This window comes from Eriocheir sinensis, chromosome 42 (assembly GCF_024679095.1).
Source record: "Eriocheir sinensis breed Jianghai 21 chromosome 42, ASM2467909v1, whole genome shotgun sequence".
In the NCBI taxonomy this organism is placed as follows: Eukaryota; Metazoa; Arthropoda; class Malacostraca; order Decapoda; family Varunidae; genus Eriocheir; species Eriocheir sinensis.
The window spans coordinates 9,917,775-9,941,894 of record NC_066550.1 but is presented as its reverse complement, the minus strand read 5'-3'; the positions used below and the strand labels follow the sequence as shown (position 1 = coordinate 9,941,894).

Here is a 24,120-nt window from a genome sequence, read left to right as displayed (position 1 = left end):
AAGGATGAGAGAGAGAGAGAGAGAGAGAGAGAGAGAGAGAGAGAGAGAGAGAGAGAGAGAGAGAGAGAGAGAGAGAGAGAGAGAGAGAGAGAGAGGAAAGGGAAGGGAAGGGAAATAAAGGAATGACAGAAGGAAAAGGATATAAAAAAGGAGAGAGAGAGAGAGAGAGAGAGAGAGAGAGAGAGAGAGCGAGAGAGAGAGAGAGAGAGAGAGAGAGAGAGAGAGAGAGAGAGAGAGAGAGGAGGAGCAGGAAGGAGAAAGAAGAGGAAAGAAGGGAAGGGATGAAAAAAGGAAGAGAATGATAAGGAAAGGGAATTTAAGGAAGGAGAGAGAGAGAGAAAAAAGAAAAAGAAAAAAGGATAGTCAAGACAGACGTACGATAAGTAAAGGGAAGGAAGGAGAGAGAGAGAGAGAGAGAGAGAGAGAGAGAGAGAGAGAGAGAGAGAGAGAGAGAGAGAGAGAGAGAGAGAGAGAGAGAAAAACAGAGACGTATGATAAGTAAAGAGAATAATGAAGGAGAGAAAGAGAGAAAAGAAAGAAAGAAAGAGAAAGAGGGAAAAAAGAAAGGGATAATTATAGGAGAAAGAAGAAGGGGAAGGTGTTAGTCATTTGTTTTCTCCATTCCTCCTCTTAATTCCCCTCCCTCTCTCCCTCCTCTTCCCTTCCCCTTCCCTTCCTCAGCTATTTTGTTTTTCATATATATTCCTCCTCTTCCCCCCCCCCCCACACCCCCCATTCTCCCGTCCCCTCTCTCCCTCCTTCCTCTCTTTCGTCTCCTTGGTCAAAACATCTTTTTTCACGTGTTGACGATATTGGTGTCTTCTTCTTCTTCTTCTCCTTCTTCTTCTTCTTCTTCTTCTTCTTTCTCTTCTTCTTCTTCTTCTTCTCCTTTCTCTTCTTCTTCTTCTCCTTTCTCTTCTTTTTCTTCTTCTCCTTTCTCTTCTTCTTCTTTCTCTTCTTCTTTTTCTTCTCCTTTCTCTTCTTCTTCTCCTTTCTCTTCTTCTTCTTCTTCTTTCCTCTATACTTTTCATTTCTTCATCCTTGTCTTTCTTTTAATATTTTCTTCTATTCTAAGTAGTAGCAGTAGTAGTAGTAGTAGTAGTTAATCATTTCCTTTATCATTATTCAACTTCTCTATTTCTTCTATTATCATCTTTTCTTCTTCTTCTTCTTCTTCTTCTTCTTCTTCTTCTTCTTCTTCTTCTTCTTCTTCTTCTTGTATATTTTCACTTTTTTCCGTGTTCAATTTTATGCCAGTGTAAAATTTTAATGGCTCCCCCTCCACTCTCTCTCTCTCTCTCTCTCTCTCTCTCTCTCTCTCTCTCTCTCTCTCTCTCTCTCTCTCTCTCTCTATCAAGGTGGTCAAATCTATGGGTTCCTCCTTCCCCCCCCTCCTCCCCCCTCCCATTTCTTCCCTTTATGTACACACACACACACACACACACACACACACACACACACACATACAGCCTTGACGTACCGTGCTACACGTACATGACTGTTTCCCCTATACGTACATGGATCTTGGCTGTGTGTGTGTGTGTGTGTGTGTAAGTCGCGCACACGTTACGTCATATGTCAGATAAACACAAACACACACACACACACACACACACACACACACACCTCATGACTTGTACATAATTATGACCTTATTTTTACGCACACAGCCCATGTATGTATATTTAATCTTGCGTACATGAGCGTAAAAAATCAATAGTGTAGGTGTTTTGCGTTCACTTTGTGCGTACATGAGAGTGAATTTGCACACACACACACACACACACACACACACACACATGCTATGAACGTGTTATGAATTTTGCTGATGCGTATTTACAATCTGTATGTGTGTGTGTGTGTGTGTGTGTGTGTGTGTGTACAAGAATGTGATTGTGAAGTGGATTGGCAGAGTGTTTTGAAAGAAGAAAGCACGGAAACATGGAAGAGCAGGCAACAGAAAGTATTTGCCTTACGTCACGGTTGCCTGCTGTTGTGATTCGGTCTATTCCTCACAGACTCTTCATTTGACCAGTTCCACAGTCCAACACACTCACTGTAAGCGCCCAAACCAAACCGTATCCACCACAATGATCCGCTATTTCTACTCATTACCTGATATTAATATAGACTAGATTTCCTGTGTGGTGTCCTAAAATTCCCTCCACCTTTTTATATATCAACGCCGAACACTGGAGCTACAAGGAATTTTTTTCGTATTTTGTGTTTGGTTGGGTGAAAGAAGAGGAGGAGGGAAGAATGGAAGATGGAAGGAGAGGGGGAAATAAAGGGAGGGAGAAAAGGAATGGTTGAGAGGAAGAAGGGAGGAAAAATGGAAGATGGAAGGAGAGAGGGGAAATTAAGGGAGGGAAAGAAGGAATGGTTGAGAGAAAGCAGGAGAGGAGGAGGAAGGAGAAATTAAGAGAGAGAAGAGAGGGATGGGAAAGAAGAGGAAGGAAGAATGTATGATAAAAGGAGAGGATGAAATACAAGGAAAGGGAAGGAACAGAAGGAAAGGGTGAGAGAAAGAAGAGAGGAAAGAGGAGGGAAGAATGTATGATAAAAGGAGAGGATGAAATACAAGGAAAGGGAAGGAACAGAGGGAATGGATGAAGGGGAAGAGGAGGAGGAGGAGGAGGAAGGAAGAGCTGAGAGGAAGGAGGGGAGGGAACAATGGATGATGGAAGGAGAGCTTACAAACTTGCTGTAATGGACTGTAAAACTGGCCCATTGTTGACCCGTGGAGGAGTTGTAACCCGACCTACATAAAAGAAACGTTCATTTATCAACCTCATTTCACTTCCGTCGCGAGAAAATAATAGTCGATGCGATTTATGAAAGAGGTGGTCCGGCCTTTTCGCGCTAACAAACATCGCGCGGTAACTTTCAATGGCGGAGTGAGTTACGAGAAAAAAAATCTGGTCAGTTTATCGTTTTCCAGAGCAAGGAGATAATTCATACTACTTAAGTCATTCTTCATGTGTCTGTGCCGATGGTATTTTCGAAGGGCGTTGCTGCTTTCGAATAACTACATACATGCCGTTTTTGTAATAGGACAATAACTGCACTGCGTATTCCAGATGAGGTCCTTCCAACGAGTTATATGAAGACTATTACATTTTAAGTTTCCTCGCCGTGAACCCGAGCATAGTATTAGATTTTCTCTTAAACAGGCAAAGCTATATAAATACATGATCTGGCTTGTTACCTGGAAGTTTTGAGTGTAAGACGCCTGGTAATGTCTTTTTATCGTTAGTGAGACCTCCTCTAGAATACGTAGTTGAGTGTCTTGATCCATTAATTACAAACACTCCTCTTGACTTTTGTAGGAGCAGTGAGTAGAGGGCTTTTTTACATTAGTTTTTTTTTTTTTTTTTTTTCCTTGAACTGTTTCATCTACAGTAAAAAATAAAAAAATAAAAAATAATAAAAAAACATTGAATTACAGGGATTTCAGCGACGCGATACGAAATGATACTGTCCATGAGGGGGTGGGGGAAGGAGGGGAAAGGGTGGTGCCAATGAGAGAGAGAGAGAGAGAGAGAGAGAGAGAGAGAGAGAGAGAGAGAGAGAGAGAGAGAGAGAGAGAGAGAGAGAGAGAGAGAAAGGAGGAGGAGAAGCACGTGGTTGGGGGTCTCAGCAGTCAGGAGGAAGAGGAGAAAGCAGGCTAGTAGAGAGGGAGAGAGGAGGAGGAGGAGGGGGGAGGTAGAAAAAGAGGAGAGTAGGTAGGGGGGAGTGGGTCATGGGATGGTGGAGGAGGGAAAGGGGGAGAAGGAGGGGGAGGAGGGGCTTGGCACTTGGCACACCGAAGAAGGCTGCTGCAGATGATGCGGTGCCAGTGCCAAGTCTGCCCTCCTAGTGCCACGACGGAGGGCATCCAGGCTTACCCAGGACAGTGCCACCACACCGCCACTGCCCAACCATGGCACTCTAGGCCTTCAAGGAGTGCCAAGCTTCTTCCTCCTTCCGATCAACACACTAGGACGTCTTCCACAGTGCCAGCCTTGCTACACGTCCTCCCATAGCACTCTCGTCTTCAGCAGAGCCTTAGTAGGACAGTGCCACGGTGCCACAACTATCCTGTGGCACTACAGAAGGTTTTGAGGAGTTCCAAGTCTGTTCCTCCTCCAAATCAACATCGTAGAACGTCTTGCACAGTGCCAGCCTCGCTACACTGCGCTGGCACTGTCGTCTTAGCAGAGCCTTACTAGGGCAGTGTCACGGTGCCACAATCTTCCCGTGCCACCGTAGAGGGTTCTGAGGAGTACCAAGCCTGTTTCTCATCATCGGTACCCTGGGATTTGACTACCTCTCTGTGCCACTTCGCAACCTGACAATGGCACAATAGACTTTTAAAGAGTGCCAAGCCTATTTCTCATAATCGCCACCCTGGGATTTGCTACTCTACCTCCTCGGGCAGTGCCACATCCAGAACGGTGCCACTTCACTTCCCAACTGTTTTTCAATAGTGCCAAGCCTGTGTTTTATTCTGCGAGACCTCATACAGTGCTAACCTCACTACACTGTTCCTCCTCTGGCACTGTTATCGTTTGTACAGTGCTATAGTGTTACGTTATCCTTCTGGCACTGTGGTCATTCATAGCTGGGTGCCACATCTTCCCTGCTCCTTCTTACTACTTTTTTTTCTCTTGGCACTCAAAAATTCTAGGAGAGTGCCAAGCATCCTCTGGCACTGTTGAGTATCCTTGCAGTGCCTCACCATCCCTTGTTGCTCCTCTTCCACTCCTCTCCCTTATCTCAGTGCCAAACAGCAGTGCCAAACGAGTGCCTCAGTGAAAAGTGAAAAAAGTGAGAAAAAAAGGAGATAAAAGTGAGATATTTCAAGGTCACTGCAATGTGTTCTGTCGTGTTTGTTTGTTTTGGTGGTGAAGGTGGTGGTGAGGGTGGTGGTGGCGGTGGTGGTGGTGGTGGTGATGGTGTGAGGGTTAATTCTGTCTTCGTTTCCCTACATTTCGTTTGATTTTTATTTTATTTTCATCCTCCCTGATTTTTTTTTTATTCTATTATTTCCTCTTTCATTTCTCTCCTTCCTTTCCACCTGTTTGCTCAGGCAGTGTTTCTCCTCAATTAGTTTATAGCTAGTTCTCTCTCTCTCTCTCTCTCTCTCTCTCTCTCTCTCTCTCTCTCTCTCTCTCTCTCTCCGCAACAACACACACAAAAAAAGAACATCGACAAAGACATTTATTTACATTCGTACAAAAACACAACCACGTGCAACATTCCCTTTCCAATAGTTTTATTTACTACTAATATATATACTACTACTACTACTACTACTACTACTACTACTACTACTACTACTACTTCCACCACCACTTCTGTTTCTCCACCTCCTCTGAAAGAAGAAAACGAGGAAGAAGTATATTGTTTATCCTCCCCAAATGAGAAGAACGCGGAGGACAGAAGACAGGGTGGAGGCAGTGCAGCTCTCCTCCCCTGCCCATCCACCCCTTTCCTCCTCCACCACCACCACCAAGGGAAGGTAGCAGTTTCTTCACTACTACCTCCTACTACTACTTTTGCTTCTGCTGCTACAACTGTTGCTGCTGCTGCTGCTACTGTAGAGGACGTGTGGTTGGCTGCTTACCTGGGCCCAGCATCCACTCAGGTGAGGATGACAGAGAGAGAGAGAGAGAGAGAGAGAGAGAGAGAGAGAGAGAGAGAGAGAGAGAGAGAGAGAGAGAGAGAGAGAGAGAAATCCCAGGTATCATCGTGCCCCTTCTCTCCCCCAGGTCATGGCGCCCCGTCGGCAGCCCGTGTCGCTGCAGCGGCAGTGCGTGGCCCACCTGGCGCTGCGCCTCGACCACCTGTGTGACCAGCACGCCCACGCCCACACGCACCCCCACCTGCTGGCCGCCGCGGGCCACCTCGACACCCTGCTGCCCACGCCCCTCCAGGCCACCGTAGGTAAGCACTGCCCCTTCAAGCCCTGGGTCCTCACCCTGCCTCACACTGTCCCTGTCGTCCCCAGTCCCTTCCCTCCCCCAGCCGCCCCGGTAACCCCCGTCCCTACCCGCAGGTGAGGAGGTGCTGGCTCTGACGGAGGCGCGGCAGGTGACTCCCTCTCCGGGCCACGTGCGGCTGCTGCTGCTGCTGCGGGCGCGGCGGCTGTCGGCCAGCGGGTCGGTGGTGCAGAGCGGCGTGCTGGAGGAGGGGGCGGACGCGGCCCACCTGGAGGCCCTGACCCTGCTGTACGGGGGCTGCGGGGGCCGCGCCGCGCGCCTCTACCCCTTCCTGCACACCGCCGCCGCGCTCACCTCGCTCGTGTGCACCGACTTCTGCGACAACACCATGGTGGACATCGTGGCGCACACCTGCCCGCACCTTCGCCTGCTGGACCTGCGCGGCTGCTACGACGTGACGGACGAGGGCGTGGCACTGCTGTGCGGGCAGCGGCAGGGGCTGCGGGCCAGCCTGGAGGCGCTGAGCCGCGGCGACGTGCTGCGGCCCACCACGCCGTGCTGCGCGTCGCTGCGGGAGATCAAGCTGACCATGACCAAGGTGACGGAGGCGGGCGTGGCCGTCATCCTGCTGGTGCTGACGGACATCCACACGCTGCGGGTGCCGGACGTCAAGATGGAGAAGCTCTTCAGCTTCCTGCAGACTCTGGACCACAAGGACGTGCAGTGCCACCTCCGGGAGTTTCACTCGAGGGAGATCCTCAACGAGTTCCAGCTGGAGGTGCTGGTGGGCCTGTGCCCCAACCTGGAGTACCTGCAGGTCTCCTTCACCGGCAGCCCCGAGATGGACCTGGCGCGCCTGCGCCTGCTGCCGCGCCTCACCAAGCTGCGCCGCGCCAAGTTCGCCGACGTGAACTGTGACGCGCTGGAGTGGTTCCTGCGGGAGGCGGGGCAGTGCCTGACGCACCTCTTCCTCTACACCTACCACACGCGCTTCTCGCAGCAGAAGCTCAGCATCAGCCGCCGCCACCTGCAGGTGCTGGCCGAGCAGTGCCCGCACCTGGAGGGCCTGTGTCTGGACGGCTACCTGCTGGGGGAGGAGGGCGGGGACCTGCTGCCGCCCCGGGAGGGCCTGCACTACTTCCAGGAGCTGACGAGCCTGCAGGTGGCCTCCATGAAGCTGTCCGAGGAGGACCTGCAGGTGTTCCTGGCGCAGAGCCGCGGCCTGCGCGTGCTGGAGCTGGTGCTGCACAACCCGCACGTCCTGCACGACCGCCTACTGTGCGACCTGCTGGACGCCGGCATGTGGCGCAACCTGGCCAAGATCCGCGTCCTCAACTCCCCGCTGACCACCCGCGCCCTGGCCCGCCTGGTGGCCGAGTGCCCCCGCCTGCGGGAGCTGGGCTGCCTCTACACGTGGCTGGTGCCCAAGGACCACGTGGCGAAGTTCAAGAACAACGTCAAGTGCCAGAACCTGGACATCGAGATATACTGACGCGGCGCCGATCCGCCGCGACCTGACCTGACCTGTGACCCCGTGACCCCCCCCGAGTGACCCCGGCTGTGATGCCCCAAAGTGCCTTGTGAGGGTGTAGTGCCGCCCCCCGCCCCCCTGGCTAGTGTGCGGGGCGGGGGGCGAGGCGTCAGTATGATACAAGATTCTCAGTAGTGTTATTGTTCCCTTATTGTTGTTGTTGTTGTTGTTGTTTATTGTTATCGTTGATGTTCTCTCGTCGCTGAAGGGTTCTTAATTAGGTACTGGTGGGGATGGGACACACACACACACACACACAGACATACACATTATGTAGATAAGGAAATGATGAAGAAAATATTAACAACACTGACAAGACCAAAACTTGAATATGCTGCAGTTGTGTGGTCGCCTCACAAGAAGAAGGATATCAGAAAGTTGGAAAGAATACAGAGAATTGCAACTAAAATGGTCCCAGAACTCTCGAATATGACGTATGAAGACAGACTGAAGGAGATGGACTTGACGACACTGGAACAAAGAAGGGAGAGAGGAGATCTGATCACACTGTATTAGTTGGTGAATAAGTATGATGAGGTGGATAAAGATGATCTCTTCTCTACTGCGAGAACGCGGGGGCTGAGAGGACATGGAATGAAACTTAATAAAGGAACCTGTTTGAGTGATTGAAAAAGTATAGTTTTCCACATAGAAGTGTTAGCACATGGAACAGCTTGCGGGAAGAGGTGGTGGAGGCGAGCAGTGTCCACCAAATGAAGGAAAGGCTGGATGAATGTAGATATGGAGACGGGACTATTGGAGCTTATCTCTGGCCCTGTAGACTACAAATAGGTAAACACACACACACACACACACACACACACACACACACACACACACACACACAAATTTTCCTTCACATTCAGGACATTCATCAAAAGACACTTGTATGTGATGACAATATTTATGTATACATGTGTACGTGTGTTGTCTGTGTACGTTTGTATGTATACGTTAGGACCTCCGAGTGTAAGCATATTATTATTTTTCTTAAAGGTTGCGATATAATGAAGATATTTACTCGTATGAATGTATAATGACTTTGTTTGTTTGTTTGTGCGACTTTGTTTTTCGTTGATCGATAGGGCTCGTTTGTTTGTTTGTTTGTTTGTTCGTTAACCGTCGATACGTGTTCGTTACCTGTTCGTTCTTCGTCCTGGCGGCGTCGCAAACCATGAATTTTGTCTTTCACCAGTTGTGAGTCGATAAAGAGTTTAATTCTGACCCACGGCTCTTGTTTATCTAATGACCCTGAGGCAATGGGAGCAGTAGTAGTAGTAGTCGTAGTAGTAGTAGTAGTAGTGGTAGTAGTAGGAGTAGTAGTAGTAGTAGTAGAAGTAGTAGTAGTAGTAGTAGTAGTAATAGTAATAGTAGTGGTAGCAGTAGTAGTAGTAGTAATAGTAATAGTAGTAGTAATAGTAGTAGTAGTAGTAGTAGTAGTAGTAGAAGCAGTAGTAGTCGCAAGGATGAGGTGATGACTGTCCTGCATTGATTATTATTATTATTAGTAGTAGTAGTAGTAGCAGTAGTAGTAGTAGTAGTAGTAGTAACAGCAACAGTAGCGGATCTCGTAAACAAAATACTTGGCCCAGGAAAAATTTGTTTGTTTACACGTTGAAAAGAAAGTATCATGCATATAAATAGATTAAAGAAGAGGAGGAGGAGGAGAGGATGTCAAGAGGAGGGGGGGAGGACGTTGGCAAGATTGGGGGTCACGTGTTGGGGGGAGGAGGAGGAGGAGGGGGGTGGGGAGGCACATAGTTTGACACATTTCTTTGTTGTCATCATTTATAGTTGACGTCAGCAACACACCACGCCTTATATTATCAATGTCTATACGTGTTAATAAATGCCTCTCTTTCTCCCTTCTGTCATACGCCCCTACCCTTCCCCTCCCTTCTTCTCCCTTCGCTTCCCTTCCCTTCCTTCCCCTTCCCTTCCTTCCCTTCTCCCTTAAATGCCTTTCTTCCTCCCTTCTGTCATACGCCCCTACCCTTCCCCTCCCTTCTTCTCCCTTCGCTTCCCTTCCCTTCCCTTCCTTCCCCTTCCCTTCCTTCCATTCTCCCTTAAATGCCTTTCTTCCTCCCTTCTGTCATACGCCCCTAGCTACCCTTCCCCTCCCTGGCTCCCTTCCTCTCCCTTCGCTTCCCTTCCTCTCCCTTCCCTTCCCTTCCTTCACATCCCCTTCCCTTCTCCCTTAAATGCCTTTCTTCCTCCCTTTTTTCATACGCCCCTAGCTACCTTTCCCCTCCCTGGCTCCCTTCCTCTCCCTTTGCTTCCCTTCCCCTCCCTTCCCTTCCTTAATTCCCTTCGCATCCCTTCCCTTCACTTTTCCTTCCTTCTCCCTTCCCTTCCTTTCCCTTCCCTTCCTTCTCTTCACATCCCCTTCCCTTCCTTTCCCTACTCCCTTAAATGCCTTTCTTCCTCCCTTCTGCCTACGACCCTATCCTTCCCTTTTCCTTCCTTCTCCCTTCCCTTCCCTTCCCTTCCTTCCCTTCACATCCCCTTCCCTTCCTTTCCCTTCTCCCTTAAATGCCTTTCTTCCTCCCTTCTGCCTACGACCCTATCCTTCCCTTTTCCTTCCTTCTCCCTTCCCTTCCCTTCCCTTCCTTCCCTTCACATCCCCTTCTCTTCCTCTCCCTTCTCCCTTAAACGCCTTTCTTCCTCCCTTCTGCCCACGTCGATCCCTATACCCTTCCCTTTTCCTTCCTTTTCCCTTCCCTTCCCTTACCCTCCCTTCCCTTTCTTAATTCCCTTCACATCCCCCTCCCTTCCTTTCCCTTCCCCCTTAAATGCCTTTCTTCCTCCCTTCTGTCATACGCCCCTACCCTTCCCCTCCCTGGCTCCCTTCCTCTCCCTTCCCTGCCCAATTTCCCGACCTTTCCTTCCCTTCCTTTCCCTTCCCCTCCTCTTCCTTCCCCTCACATCCCCTTCCCTTCTCTCTGTCCTACCTTTCCCCTCTCTCTCTCCCCTCTTGTCGATCCCTTAATTCCTTCCCTTCATTCCCTTTCCCTTCTTTCTGTTCTACCTTTCCTTCCTTCCTTCCCTTCCATTCCCCTTTCTTCCATCCTCTTTGTCATCCCTTCCTCTCTATCCCTTCCTCCCTTTCCCTTCTTTCCCTCCCTCTCTCCCTGTTCCCTTCCCCTTTCTTGCATCCTCTCAGTCATCCCTTCCTTTCCATCACATTCTCTTCCCTTCCTTCCTATTCCCTTCCCTTCCCTTCCCTTGCTTCCTATTACATTCCCTTCCCTTCCCTTCCCTTGCTTCCTATTACATTCCCTTCCCTTCCCTTCCCTTCCCTTCCTATTACATTCCCTTCCCTTCCCTTCCATCCTCTTTGTCATCCCTTCCTTTCTATCACATTCCCTTCCTTCCCTTCCTATTCCCTTCCCTTCCCTTCCCTTCCCTTCCCTTCCCTTCACTTCACTTCTTCCTTTTACATTCCCTTCCCTTCCCTTCCATCCTCTTTGTCATCCCTTCCTTTCTATCACATGCCCTTCCTTCCCTTCCTATTCCCTTCTCTTCCCTTCCCTTAATTACTTCCTATTACATTTCCTTAATTTCCCTTCCCTTCCATCTTCCCTTTACTTTCCCTTTCCTTTCCCTATTTCCCTTCTTTAACCTTCTTTTCGTTATGTTCCTTCCCTTTTTAGTCTTTTTTTATCTCCTCTCTACTTCTCTTATATTTTTTTTCTCCTTAAATTTCTTTCTTATTCATTTCCTCTCTCTCTCTCTCTCTCTCTCTCTCTCTCTCTCTCTCTCTCTCTCTCAGTCGTTAAATATCCTGTCCGAGAGAGAGAGAGAGAGAGAGAGAGAGCAGGAAATCAGACACGGACAGATAAAGGATTAATTAAACTCTTATACATCGTAATTAACACAAACACTAGAAAGATAAAAGATAAATATAGAAAATAATAAAATATATGCGAATGAATAAATAAATAAAGATCAAATTACTTATATATATCAATACATGAATAAAAAATACTTAATACATAAATAAATAACCCGAACACAAAAGCTTATATAGGAAAGAAAGAAAATTAAGAGGAAAATATAATAAATAGACAGAAAATGAGGTAAATTAGACTATATAATTAAAAGAAACACTATTATATATATGATTTTAACTGAATAAGAAATAGCGAATATACATTAGTGGTACATAAAGGCTTCAGAAACGATGATAAATAGAGATAAAGTTAAATAAAATAAGAAAATATATGAGATGATAAACAATATAGTAAGCATAAATAAGATAATGAATAATAGATAAATAAGAAAAGACGAACAAGATGATAAATGATGATGAGTAACAGATTTGAATAAGACAAAGAAGATAAGATTAGCAATTAAGATAAGAAACAAGATAATGAGGTGAGTCAGACTAATAAGATAAAGAAGATAATGAACAAGACGATAAATTAGATGAATAAGACTAATTAATAAGATAGAGAAGATTGTGAAGAAGACAATAAATATAAGTGAGATATAGTTAGTGAAATAATGAATAAATAAATCATAAAAAGGACAATAAAAGGACAATAATAAAAAAGACAATAAAAGGACAATAATAAAAGGACGATAATAAAAAGGACGATAAGTGAGATAGTTAGTGAAATAATAAATAAATAAATAATAAAAAGGACAATAATACAAAAAAGACAATAAAAGGACAATAAAAAAGACAATAAAAGGACAATAATAAAAGACAATAAAAGGACAATAATAAAAGACAATAAAAGGACAACAATAAAAGAACAATAATAAAAAGGACAATAAGTGAGATAGTTAGCAAATAATGAATAAATAAATAATAAAGGAACAACAATAAAAGAACAACAATAAAAGAACAATAATAAAAAGGACAGTAAGTGAGATAGTTAGCAAATAATGAATAAATAAATAAATAAGAAGAAGAACAATAAAGTCGAAGCCTCCGCCAGGGAATCGAACACAGTGAAGGCCAGCGTGGAGAGGCAGGAGGAGGCGGGTCCATTTTTCCCTTATTTTCTCCATTTCCCTTGAGTGCCACGCCTCGCCATAGCCCGGGTGAGTGCCTGGACCCTTGCTGCCTCTACATGTGAAAGGGGAATAATATTGAGGCCGTAATAAGGGAAGGAGGAGCCCAAAACTGCCGCCCTCTTGAGTCTAGGGAGGAGGGCTTAGGAGGAGCAATGGAGAGATACTTGTTTTGTCTTATTTTTGTGACCTTTTGTTGTTGTGTTGTCCTGTTAGTGTGACCTCTTGTTGACCTGTGCCTGGGGTCCGTGGGTGGGTGTTCCCGTGGTGGCCGTGGGGGGGTCATGGGGGGTGGGCCAGGCCGTGACAAGTGCCGTACGTGTGGTGCCCTGGCGGTGGTGGTGGTGGTGGTCAGGCGGCCGTGTCCTTTGTTGTTTCTCACCTGTCCACTTACCTGCTGTTTAGTGTGGGTGTGTTGGTGTGTGTGCCGCTACGTGAGTGTGTTACTGTGTGTGTGTGTGTGTGTTTAGGCCACAAAGTATCATGAGGTTCTAAAAAAAAAATTCTTTGTTATTGAAAATCTGCACCAGTTTTGTAACGTTACAGTCACGGCCCCGACACATCGCTGCAGGAGTGTCCCCGTGCACCTGTTGAAGTGTTGGTACAGTGACACTGAGTCCCTTGGCCACATATTATATACATCATGTTCAGTTGAGAGTGTTGGTAAGAGAAGCCAAAGGCTGCCACCTGCTTACCGTTTACCGTTTACCGTTGATGAGGTTTCAGGCCCCGGTCTGCCACCGTGGCAGCGCTCCACAGGTCCGCTAACATTATAACAGTAATATTAGCACCGAAAGTTGTCCTCAATCCTCGTGTTTGTGAAGTCGTAGGATTTTGTGAATAAGTGAGTCTTAAGCGCTTTCTTGAAGATTGCCAGACTGCCACTGTTCTTAACATCACCGGGTAACTCATTATAGAGCCGCGAAGCCTTGGCTTCCTTCTGACTCAATGAGTTGTCCAAGTGAGGCTGCTTTATGTAGTTCTTGGTGCTGCAGCATTCCTCAGGGTTCCCTGATAAATTCACTTACACTGGCAGGAAGCAAACCACATTTTTCCTACAAGATCTTTGTAACAAATGTCAGTCTGGCAAATGCCATGAAGGCCTTGCCAGTCCTTCCAACCTCACTGAAACCTGTGAGTTCCCTTCTGTCATCCCTCAGTCCCCAGGGCCACACAGCCGGGCCACTCATGCCTGCCAGCCCCAACACTGTACGCTGCCAAGGCCAGACTCCATCCAAGCTGGCCAGTATCCAGGTGATCCGGGCAGCCTCTGCCTCCAATGACCAGCTGCTTCTTCACTGCTGGGCCTGGCCTGGGGGCCTTGTGATGGAGGTATTCACCCGGCTGGCCTGGGTGTTAACACTGTTGGTTTGCTGTCAAAATGATAAAGAGGCATGGACAGCATTAAACACCATAGATGAGCAACAGAATAGAGGGAAAACTTGTAGTGTGGGGTTGGCCATTATCTAGGATGTGTGGGAGAAGGGCTGACTGAAGACACTGTCCAATCATTGACAAGATATTTTTGACAATCAGTCAGTCAGTGGGGGCATACGCTGGGGGGGGCATGGCGCCTTACACACCCTGCAACGCCAACCCCGGGGGTTCCTCCGCGCAAGTCTCCATGCAGCCCACCCCTTCCCGTCCTAAGATTATAAGCAGGTCAACATTCCACTTGTAGGTTAGAAATAGGCAGAGTATAAGTTAAGTAGTTTGGGACAGGTTTAGTCAATTTCTCGTGTGTACTTACATTCTAATGTGAACCAGCACAAAGTTTATATATGTGTGTGCTTGTCTGTACGTTTCAGGAAGGGCAACACAGGAATGTCTACACATGAGGAAGGCAGGAGCTTGCTCTCTTGTGACTGGCTGAGGGAGAAACACGTGTGAGGGAAGATACACACTCGGCAAGATACACACACACACACACACACACACACACACACACACACACACACACTTAATAGACATCACACAGAATTTTTAGATGGATTTATTAGGCAGAAAATACTACCTATCTTAGTCTAGTAATGTAATAAAAAAGGCTAAAAAAAGGTTTGCCCTAATTTAAAAAAAAATGGGAGTTTGAGATCAAGAAAAAAGGCCCTTAAGAAAAGAAAGAATATCCAGAGAGAGAGAGAGGGAGAGAGGAAACATTTTCGCCATGAAGTAATAAGAAAGGGCAGTTCGTGTGGCCAGTCAGGTAACGAAGCTACACACACACACACAGGTGAACAGAGACAGGTGTGTGCTGGGCCTGGGCGGGGGTGTGTGTGAGGGGGACGGATGGTGATGGAGAGCATGTGCATTGATGAGGAAGGTGTTTGCTCCGAGAGACGAGTTAAGGACACGTCAATAAGAGGGAAGTGACAGGCTGTGAGTGTGTGTGTGTATCTGTCAGGACCACTGGGGCACACGCACACACACACACATACATACACACACACACACATGAACACACATACATTAAGGGATTCCATGTAATTGTAAGAAAGGAAAACGTACACAAATTTAAACACACGCACACACACTCAAAGAACTACAGCAACACACACACACACACACACACACACACACACACACACACACACAGATACACACACACATTCAAAACACACAAACCAGAAAAAAAGAGTGAAAGCAGGAAAAGAAAGACTGAATTGGAGCAACTGACAGACAAACTAAACCTAACCAAACCCTCAAAAAATAAAAAAAAATAAAAAAAACACAAAAAACTCCTTCAGCCAACCCCCCTAAAAAACAACAACAACAAAATGGCGACCTACACCCCAGAAGACCTCATTTCCCACGACCTCGCCTGCCCAATCTGCTTCGAGGACTATGACATCCTCTGCCGTCAGCGCGCCCCCAAGCTGCTCCTCTGCCTGCACACCTTCTGCTTCGGGTGTGCGCAGAGGCTGTGGCAACCCAATGGGACGCTGGAGTGCTCGCTCTGCCGCACCGTGCACTCTGGGGTAGCGCTGAATGAGCTCTTCGATAACCCCGTCATTCTGGAGCACTTGAGGTAAGGGAGATGGTGTTGTGAGGTTTGATGGGAGAAGAAGGGGAGGGTTAAGATGTGATGGGGGAGAAGGGGAAGGTTAAGAAGGTGAGATAGGGGTGGAGGGGAAGGTTGAGGTTGTAATTGGGGAGGAGAGGAGAGTTGAGGTTGTGATAGGGGAGGGGAAGGGAGGGTAACTACTGTTTTATAAAGCAACAAAGAATGACCTCACTTTGTTGTATAGAAAGTCTCAATAGTAAGGAAGCACGTATGAATTTTCTGAGTCAAGACGTATAGTAACTCTTTGGGGTTTTGTTAGGTTAGGTTAAGTTTAGGGTGTCTTCAAACACATGATAGGCAGGACCTTATGGTACAAATCAACAGAGAATAACTTCACATAACTTCACTGTGTTGTATAGAAAGTTTCATTGGTAAGGAAGCATGATATGAATTTTCTGAGTCGAGACCTATAGCAACTGTTTGGGGTTTTGTTAGGTTGGGTTAGGTTTAGGGTATCCTCAAACACATGATAGGCAGGAACTTATGGTTCAAATCAACAAAGAATAACTTCATTGTGTTGTATAGAAAGTTTCATTGGTAAGGAAGCATATATGAATTTTCTGAGTCAAGACCTGTAGTAGCTGTTTGGGGTTTTGTTAGGTTAGGTTAGGTTAAGTTTAGGGTATCTTCAGACACATGATAGTCAGCACCTTATGGTATAAATCAACAAAGAATGACCTCGCTTTGTTGTATAGAAAGTTTCATCAGTAAGGAAACTTTTATGAATTTTTTGTCAAGATATTTATTGCTTTTTGAGTTAAGATATTTATTGCTTTTTTCTTTTCTTTACCCCTCTGTACCTCTATTTCTATTACTATAAGTAGCTGTTTGGGGTTTTGTTAGGTTAGGTTAGGTTAAGTTTAGGGTATCCTCAAACAAATGATTGCCAGTACCTTATGGGTTGATGGCGGGAGGCAGGGTTGGGGATATGTGTTTAGAAAGGATAGCAGGGTTGTGTGTTTGAGTTGCCTAGTTGTGGTATATAGGGCCTGACCTCTACATGTGGTCTTATCTTCATATCTATATTTGTCCAGGTTTTCCTTTGAACTCCACACACTCTTTGCCTCCACCACTTTTTTATTTCATTCCAAGTAGTATTTATATTTCTGTCGTGTGTGTGTGTGTGTGAGTGTATGTGCAGCGAGGTGAGTGGGAGTGAACAAGTGTGCATTTGGGTGGGAGATGATAATTATAGAGATTATACGAGGGGTAATGGAGGGTGTGGAAGTGGAAGATGTGTGAGAAGAAATATTAAGTGATTGGCCGAGTGTTTGTGGGGAATGCAAGAAATGGAAGGAGGGAAGGATAGATTGTAAGGGAAATCTGAGTAGGATGAAGAAGAAAGCAAGATGTGTCCGCAGTCGTCTCTCTCTAACTCTTGTGTCTCTTGTAATCATAATAATAATCAAAGTGTTTGTGTGTGTATGGAAGTATGTTTAGGGCTATAGGGAAGGTGCATGGAGGATAGATGATTGTGTGGAGGTACGGGGGGGGGTCCAATTACCTGTTGTACTTACCTGGATTGTTAGGGAAATCTGACGAGTGGAGGAAAGATGAGGACGGTATAGGGATTGCATGTGTGTGAATGTGGATGTGTGTTTAGGAGTATCGGAAAAGTGTATGAAGGATGGAGAGGTTGAGTGTGTGTATTTTAAGATATTTATTGCTTTTTTCTTTTCTTTACCCCTCTGTACCTCTATTTCTATTACTATTATTATTGAGTAGCAGGCTTTGAGCTGTTTCCTCTATTGTGATTTATATTCTCTCATCCTCTTTCTTCTCTGATTTCTTCCATTTTCTCTTTCTCTGCATATCTGGTGTTTTAGGGGACGCTCAACAGGTGTCGTATAGGGTCCACACTCCTCACTCTACTTGATTCCTCTCTTTTCATAATAATAATAAAAATGAGTATGTGTATAAGTATATTTAGGGGTATGTTAAAGGTGTATAGAGGATAGATGGGTTAAGTGAGTGTGTGTGGATGCAATATAAGGAAGTAAAAGGAATTGAAGATCACACTAGTCTCTCCACACTTAATCCCAGCACTCCACACCCACAGGAAGGAGAGTATTGAGGGTTTTAGAGGATAGGAGAGTTTGGTGTGTGTGGATGCAATAAGAAGTAAAAAGAATTGAACTCCACACCCATGAAAGCAATGAGGAAGGAGTCTATTTAGCTGTACAGAGGATAAGGTTGTTTAGGAAGTGTGTGGATTTGCAGTATGAGGAAGGATAAGGTATTCAACACTACATCTGTCTCTCCGCACCCACAGAAAGGAGTGTGAGGAGCAGGATATGGAGCTAGCAAGAAGACTGGATATGGAAATGAGGAATCGGGAGAGGTAAGGGACCCTGTTACCTGTTGTGTACTTACCTGTGTTGCCATTGTGTACCTGTTCTTGCTTTGATTTGGGTCAGTTGGGTGTGGTGAGAAAGGTTAAGTGCAGTTCACACGGGCAAAGTTTCCTGTGCTGGCATCTCGTGTTCCCGCTTCCTTGGCAGCTTTATCCTGCTTTGCTGGACCACTTGTTCACACGATACTGGAGTTTGCTCCTGTGAGCGGCAGTGCACCTTGCGGCCAGTCTTGCACTAGCTAGTGTTTACAGACACCACCTGTGACCCCAAGGCTGATTTTCGGCCCGAGTTTTCTTGTTTTTTGACGTGTCTGATGTAATTTTAGGCCTCCTTTCAATAGTGACCTGTGTTCATGAATAAGCCAGGCATATGTTGGTGGGGTATTGAGTACTGAAATATAATATAATATAATCGTTTTCCATCCACCACACGCAATCGTTCTGGTTATTTATATTTATGTAGAGTAAAAAAAAACATGGGCTAGAGTATATTCGGTGTTTTTGACTCCATTACTGTGCAGGGTGATGCTGGCTCTTTTCTGTAGTGCATTTGGCCTTCTTGGCTCTTTTTTTATTGCCTTTGGCCTTTTTCTGGCATCTATGCTCTTCTACCAATGCGCACAGGGATTTATTTCACTACACTTTTGGGCCACACCAACTCGTCAGACATTATAATGACTAATTTTGACGTGAGAAGGCCACAAGTTTCCCACAACAGGAGAAAGATGACCATCTTCACAGAACTACGGAAAGGTGGGCACTTCTTTACAACAAAGGTGCCGGAACTCAGTTTCCGAGCAACTTTGGGCCGAAACAGGGAAACTTTGCCCGTGTGAACTGTGCTTTATACTTCTGTTTGCCTGTTATTTGTACCTGATGAGATGAGTGAATGATGATGTTCTCCCTCTCTCTCTGTCTCTCCTTCCTTTTATTATATTTCTCTTTCCTTCCTGCACTTTTCTTCCCCTCTCTCTCTCCTCCCCTTTATTACATTTCTCTTTCCTTCCTGACTCTTCTTCCCCTCTCTATTTTCCCTCACCGTCTCTCTCTCTCATCATATTTCCCTCTCCTTCTTTCTCCCCCTTTTCTTTCCCTCTTTATTTTCCCTTACTATCTCTCTTTTATCATATTTCTTTCCTTCCTACCCTCTTCCCCTCCACTTTCCCAAACCATATTTCTCTCTTTTATCATTTTTCTCTCTTCTTTCTCCCCCTCTCTATTTTTCCTCACCGTCTCTCTCCCTTTCTCTCTCTTTCCTTCCATACTTACAGCAGAAACCCAGAGCCCGTGCCAGAAGTCATTGATCTCACCAGCCCGAAGGCGGAACCGAAGATCGAGGAAAGGTATTTGCCAGTCCTTCTCATCTGATGTATTTTTATGATCTGCAGTTTACCTTTTTCAACCCCTCCGTCCGACTCCCTTTTGTTACTTCCCGTCAAGGCAGCCTCACCTGTTCCGTTGATATGTTTGTGGTTGTCGGTTTAGTTCAGTCTCCTTAGCTTCATGATTTCACTCGGCTTTGCATCGGCGTAATGAAAGGACAGTCAAAGGGTTAAAGTTAAGTTGAGGTTCCAGGGTCTTTCATATTTTGGCTTGAAGTAAAACAAGAATAGTCATCTAGTCCATTTTATTTCTCGAAGGTAAAGTTGGGGGAATACATACAAGGCCTCGGCACTCAGCTCCTTCTCAGTGGTCCCCGTGATGCATATTTTTAGTGTATTTTGTTCTTAGCTTGATTATATATTAGTACAGTCGTCCCTCAGATAGTACGGTTTCCAATAGTTCGGTTTCGGTTTTATGTGGATTTTCATAGAAGATTTTTTTAGGATTTTTAAATTTCCCGACAAGCAGGAAATTTAAAAATCCTTAAAAGATCTTCCATGATAATCCGTATAAAACCGAAACCGAACTATTGGAAACCGTACTATTTGAGGGACAACTGTATTACATGATGAGGAATAGTGAAACTCCATTTTTATTTATGTTTTTCTATGTTTTGTCTGGAATGGCAGCTTTTGAAGGTCCGACTTGCACAGTTGCTTGTAATCTGAACTCATGGCTTGCACAGGGTCACAAGGGCTAGGAGGGGAGTGCAAGGTGAGGGAGAGAGACAGCAGGATATCCCTTGCCTACCCAAAGAAAGAAGAATGAAAAGGAAGGAGAGGAAAAGAGAGAAAAACAGCTAGGTAAGGTTGAGGATGTATGGAAGGTGCCGAGACGATTTTTGGTTACCTGTACCTGTGTGACTGTTTCTCCTCCTTCCACCCACAGGCACATCTTCAACAGCGTACCGCCCCCCCCGCCACTCAACGACATGGTACAGCTTCAGTCGGAGGAGGACGACAGCGACGAGGAAGAGGAGGGCGATGGGGATGAAGATGGCCTCCAGGATATGGCTGACGACGGACTTGCAAACGTATTCGACTCAGATGCGACAGTGGAGGAAGAGGAAGACGAGGAGGAGGAGGAGGAGGAGGAGGAACAGGAGAGTGGAAACGAAGGGCGAATGAATGACTTGCTGGATCGGTGTATTGGCGGCATGCTGGACGCTGTGAATAATGTGGTGCAGACGGTGGACGGCATGGTGGAGAGAATAGACGAGGAGATAGACGACGCGGTGGAGGAGATAGATGACGCGGAGGAGGCGATAGATGACTCAGTGGAGGAAATAGATGACTCGGCGGGTGATATTGACGATGGGTTTGACGGCGTAGATCGGATAGACGAGATCATAGAGGGACAAGAGGATGAGGACGACGATGACGATAGTTCTAGTTCAAGTTCTGACGATGACGATGAACAGGAGGATGTGATGGGGGAAATGCGGGTCACATTGTCCTGGAACCACCTGGAACCACCCCATGTACAGAGCGAGGAGGAGGAGGAGGAAGAGGAGGAGGAGGAGAATAACGGCGCATGCCACGAGAATGACGATAACAATGTGGAAGAGGAGGAGGAGGAGGATAGGTGGTACTCGGCCAGTGAATTAGTGATGTCTCCGCAGTGGGTGGATGATGACTTCAGCATGGATGATGATGCCCCGGATAGCCCAGACTTTGCGGAAGGCTGGCTGCTTCTTTAGTCCCTCCCCCTCAGCTCACGGATGCAATATATCACCCTAAGAACACCTGGATCACGACATTCACAGGTGAGGTGCGTGCCCTGCTAGATGTCTGCAAGTGTCTAACCATTGAGAAAGAAAAATAGGATCGTGATACTTAATCCTCACTCATAGATAGAAGCCCAGTCCATTAGATACTTTGTCCTCACTCATAGATAGAAGCCCAGTCCATTACTTTGCATCCAACAAGTACCGTATTTTGTGGCGTACAGTGTGATTGATTAACCCTTAGTCCCTCCCTATGACAGATCGCAATTCGGCTGAACATCAACGGAGGTAGTTAGTCGTAAGGTGGGACTAACTTACGACAGGACTAGTCACTTAGACCACCGCTGGGACTAATCTATGACCACTTTTGAGCATCCGACCCCGGTGTTGTAGGAATAAGCCCGCAGTCGCAAAATAGCTCACAGAGAGTGGTTCAATTCGCTTACTTTTTCTATATTTCACTCACTGCTATCGTTGACTTTTCCTGCGTCAGCGCCAATACACGGCACAACCATCAGAGCAACACTTTTTAATCAAGAGAAAGCTTTATAACAAACGAGTAGGGCAGATTTGTGAAAGAATTACCCCACGTTGATGTTCACTCCGTTCCTGCTTGTTTGGGCTGGTGTGTTGTTGTCTTGCAGGGAATAACAACTATTACAAAGGTCACAAGTGGATGAATTACAACAAAATAAGGCAAACTAATATGTTTTCCTGCTGCGTGTTCCCCAGTGTGCATGCGTAGTGGACAGCAGAGCGACTTATTAAACTGTACATCATCAGTCTTGCTTAACCGTACATATTTATGAGCATTTTAAGCACTGAATATTTTTTATCCCGAATTGTTCTTAAAGTTTAGGGTGCACGATATATGCCGCAAAATACGGTAAATGGGCCAAGCATCATCTGGGAGGTTGAAATGTCTCGTGTTATTCATAAGAGGAGGGTGTTTGCAAATGTCCACTATTGACGCAGAAAAATAGGTTTGTGATAGTCTGTCCTCACTCACAGATAGAAGAAAGGCCCAGTCCGTTACTTTACATCCAAGAAGATAAATGGGCCAAGTTTCGTCAGGTCTTTATTCACAAATCCGGGAAGTGTTGTGTTACGGAGAGATGAAATGACTGTGTTCATGAGGGTTGTGACTTGATAAACGTACAACCAAATGGAAAAGCTAACGAGGGAGCCTGGGTTGACGTACATGTGTGTTTGATAGGGTTGTTAGTTTGAAGGATGGCATTCAGTAAAGGCCAGGAATCAATGCGCAAGACCAAAAAGTGAATGTGTGTAAGTCAAAAAGTGGTGTGTGTGACTTCAGTTGACTTACTATGTTGGGTGATGTTTGAAGTTGAAAATAAGGTTGTTAAGTATCCTCTTGAACGAATAACTAAAACCAGATGGGAAAGTGTCTATAAGTAAACTTGAAAAAAAATAAATGCGGATGACTGAAAAGTGAAGTATGTGAGTGTGTAACTTTGAATTACTATATTGGGTACGGTTCTAAGTTGAAAATAGGGTTGTTAAATGCAGTTGTGAATCGATAACTGAGACCAAATGGAAACGTGTCTATAACTTGAAATTTCTTTACTCATGTGGCTGGTGTGGGCGTAAGTAAATTGGTTGTTAATCACGGCAGTTCTGGAGAATAAATACTTCTGCTGCTTATGTTCATGATCCTTGTGCCACAGTATTAGCGAGGGTTGTCCACTAGTGTTAAGCAAAGCAAAAAACATTAACCCACGCATTCAGGCCAGCAAGGGAAACTTTTTAAGCCTTTTATGTCTGAATGAAGCAAACAAATGTATACCTAAGACAGCCCTTGGCAATGTTTTAAGACAAAGCAAAATTTTTTTATACATGTACAGACAAGGAGAAAATAACTAGCACAAAAAAAACACGTTAACTAAGAGGCTGTCTGTGTACGGTACATAGCAATAATGAAAGGCAAATACTCTGAAAAAACTGAGAAGCTGTTTGTGTACGGCATATACGAAAAACGAAAGGCGAATCTCCGGTTATACAATGCACAGGAAGATAGCAGTGACAGACGATGATTTACTGACAGACATAGAAGGCAGCAAAGTGTAACAGAGTAGTGGAATCCTAGTGTGTTGAACAAAAGGAAATTCAAGCTAGTGGTATATCGCTGCAAGAACAAGACAATATCCGATGTGTGTAAGAACTATTGTGTTGTGGTGATGTTAACTCTTGTGTGTGGAAATTAAAACTAATATATGTGGTGATATTTAGAAACTTTGTGAAAGGAATAATCTTTTCTAAGTAAGTGAGATTGAATAGAAAATAAACTTGCATGGGAGAATTCCTTAACTTAAAAGACCTCGCGAAAGAAAGTTGTGAGAAATAAATGAGTGTCATTTAATTGGAAAAGAAAAAAAAGTGAGAGTTGAAACTTTAAATGTCTCACAAATAAAAAGAAAAATTCAACACCACATAAAGCTAGGCGCAAACTCTTACCCACTTAATCATATGGACAGGGTTTTCTACACCCACCCCCACAAAAAAAAATACAGAAAAGCACCAAACGAAACAAAGACTAAACTTCCGTCTCCTGCCGCCATTCCCTCCCCCTCCCACACCTGCTCTCTCAAGCCACTCCCTCCCATGCCCTCACTCCTGGTGCAGTGTGGGGCCGGGCGGTAGAGGAAGACAAGCCCCGTGATTGTGGGCTGTCCTGTATTATTAATCTCTGGCTGTGAATGTAGTGTAGAAGGGAGAGACTGAGAGGGATATGAGTTAGTCTAAGTGTGAGAGGTATATGAGAAGGGGATGGTTGATACAGAGCCATGGGGTATGCGACTTTGGCCGTCATCACAAGCACCATATTACCAGAAGAGACGCGGGTAATTCGATTTGATTCTGATACAATAGTGTTTACTGTGTATGTGTGTGTGCTCTAGGGATGGTCAAAAGTACCTAGAACACATACAAAAAGGATTATTCTATCAGTATCAATTTGAATTTCATGCCACTCTTTTCGTAACAACATGGTGTTTGTGATGGAGGCGGTCACACTTTCCTATTTATGGCTCTGGGTTTGTAGAGAGAAGCACAAGAGGGTTGGTTACTAATGGGATAAGAGTGAGGGGTAAATAAAGGGCG

At 45.6% G+C, this 24,120-nt stretch overlaps 2 protein-coding genes across 5 annotated transcripts; both read left to right on the top strand.

The window, feature by feature from the left end:
- Positions 1-3,822: 3,822 nt before the first annotated feature.
- On the top strand, positions 3,823-8,679 carry LOC127009975 (uncharacterized). The gene is made up of 3 exons (XM_050883599.1): positions 3,823-5,629; positions 5,754-5,928; positions 6,041-8,679. The coding sequence occupies exons 2-3, from the start codon at positions 5,757-5,759 to the stop codon at positions 7,414-7,416; spliced, it is 1,548 nt and encodes a 515-aa protein (XP_050739556.1). The 5' UTR covers positions 3,823-5,629; positions 5,754-5,756; the 3' UTR covers positions 7,417-8,679.
- A 3,701-nt stretch (positions 8,680-12,380) lies between these two features.
- On the top strand, positions 12,381-23,347 carry LOC127009973 (FK506-binding protein 5-like). Of its 4 annotated transcripts, none has more exons than XR_007762673.1 (6): positions 12,381-12,507; positions 14,286-15,502; positions 17,811-17,879; positions 19,163-19,234; positions 20,163-21,039; positions 22,012-23,347. XR_007762673.1 is itself a non-coding variant. In XM_050883596.1 (6 exons), exons 3-6 carry the CDS (start codon positions 15,252-15,254, stop codon positions 20,971-20,973), a joined length of 1,203 nt encoding a protein of 400 aa, XP_050739553.1. In that variant the 5' UTR covers positions 12,397-12,507; positions 13,638-13,809; positions 14,286-15,251; the 3' UTR covers positions 20,974-23,347. The 4 variants fall into 4 exon arrangements, 3 of the variants coding, with proteins under 3 accessions (XP_050739552.1, XP_050739554.1, XP_050739553.1); XM_050883596.1 differs by adding an exon at positions 13,638-13,809 and having other exon boundaries at positions 12,397-12,507; positions 20,163-23,347; XM_050883595.1 differs by having other exon boundaries at positions 20,163-23,347.
- Positions 23,348-24,120: the final 773 nt, after the last annotated feature.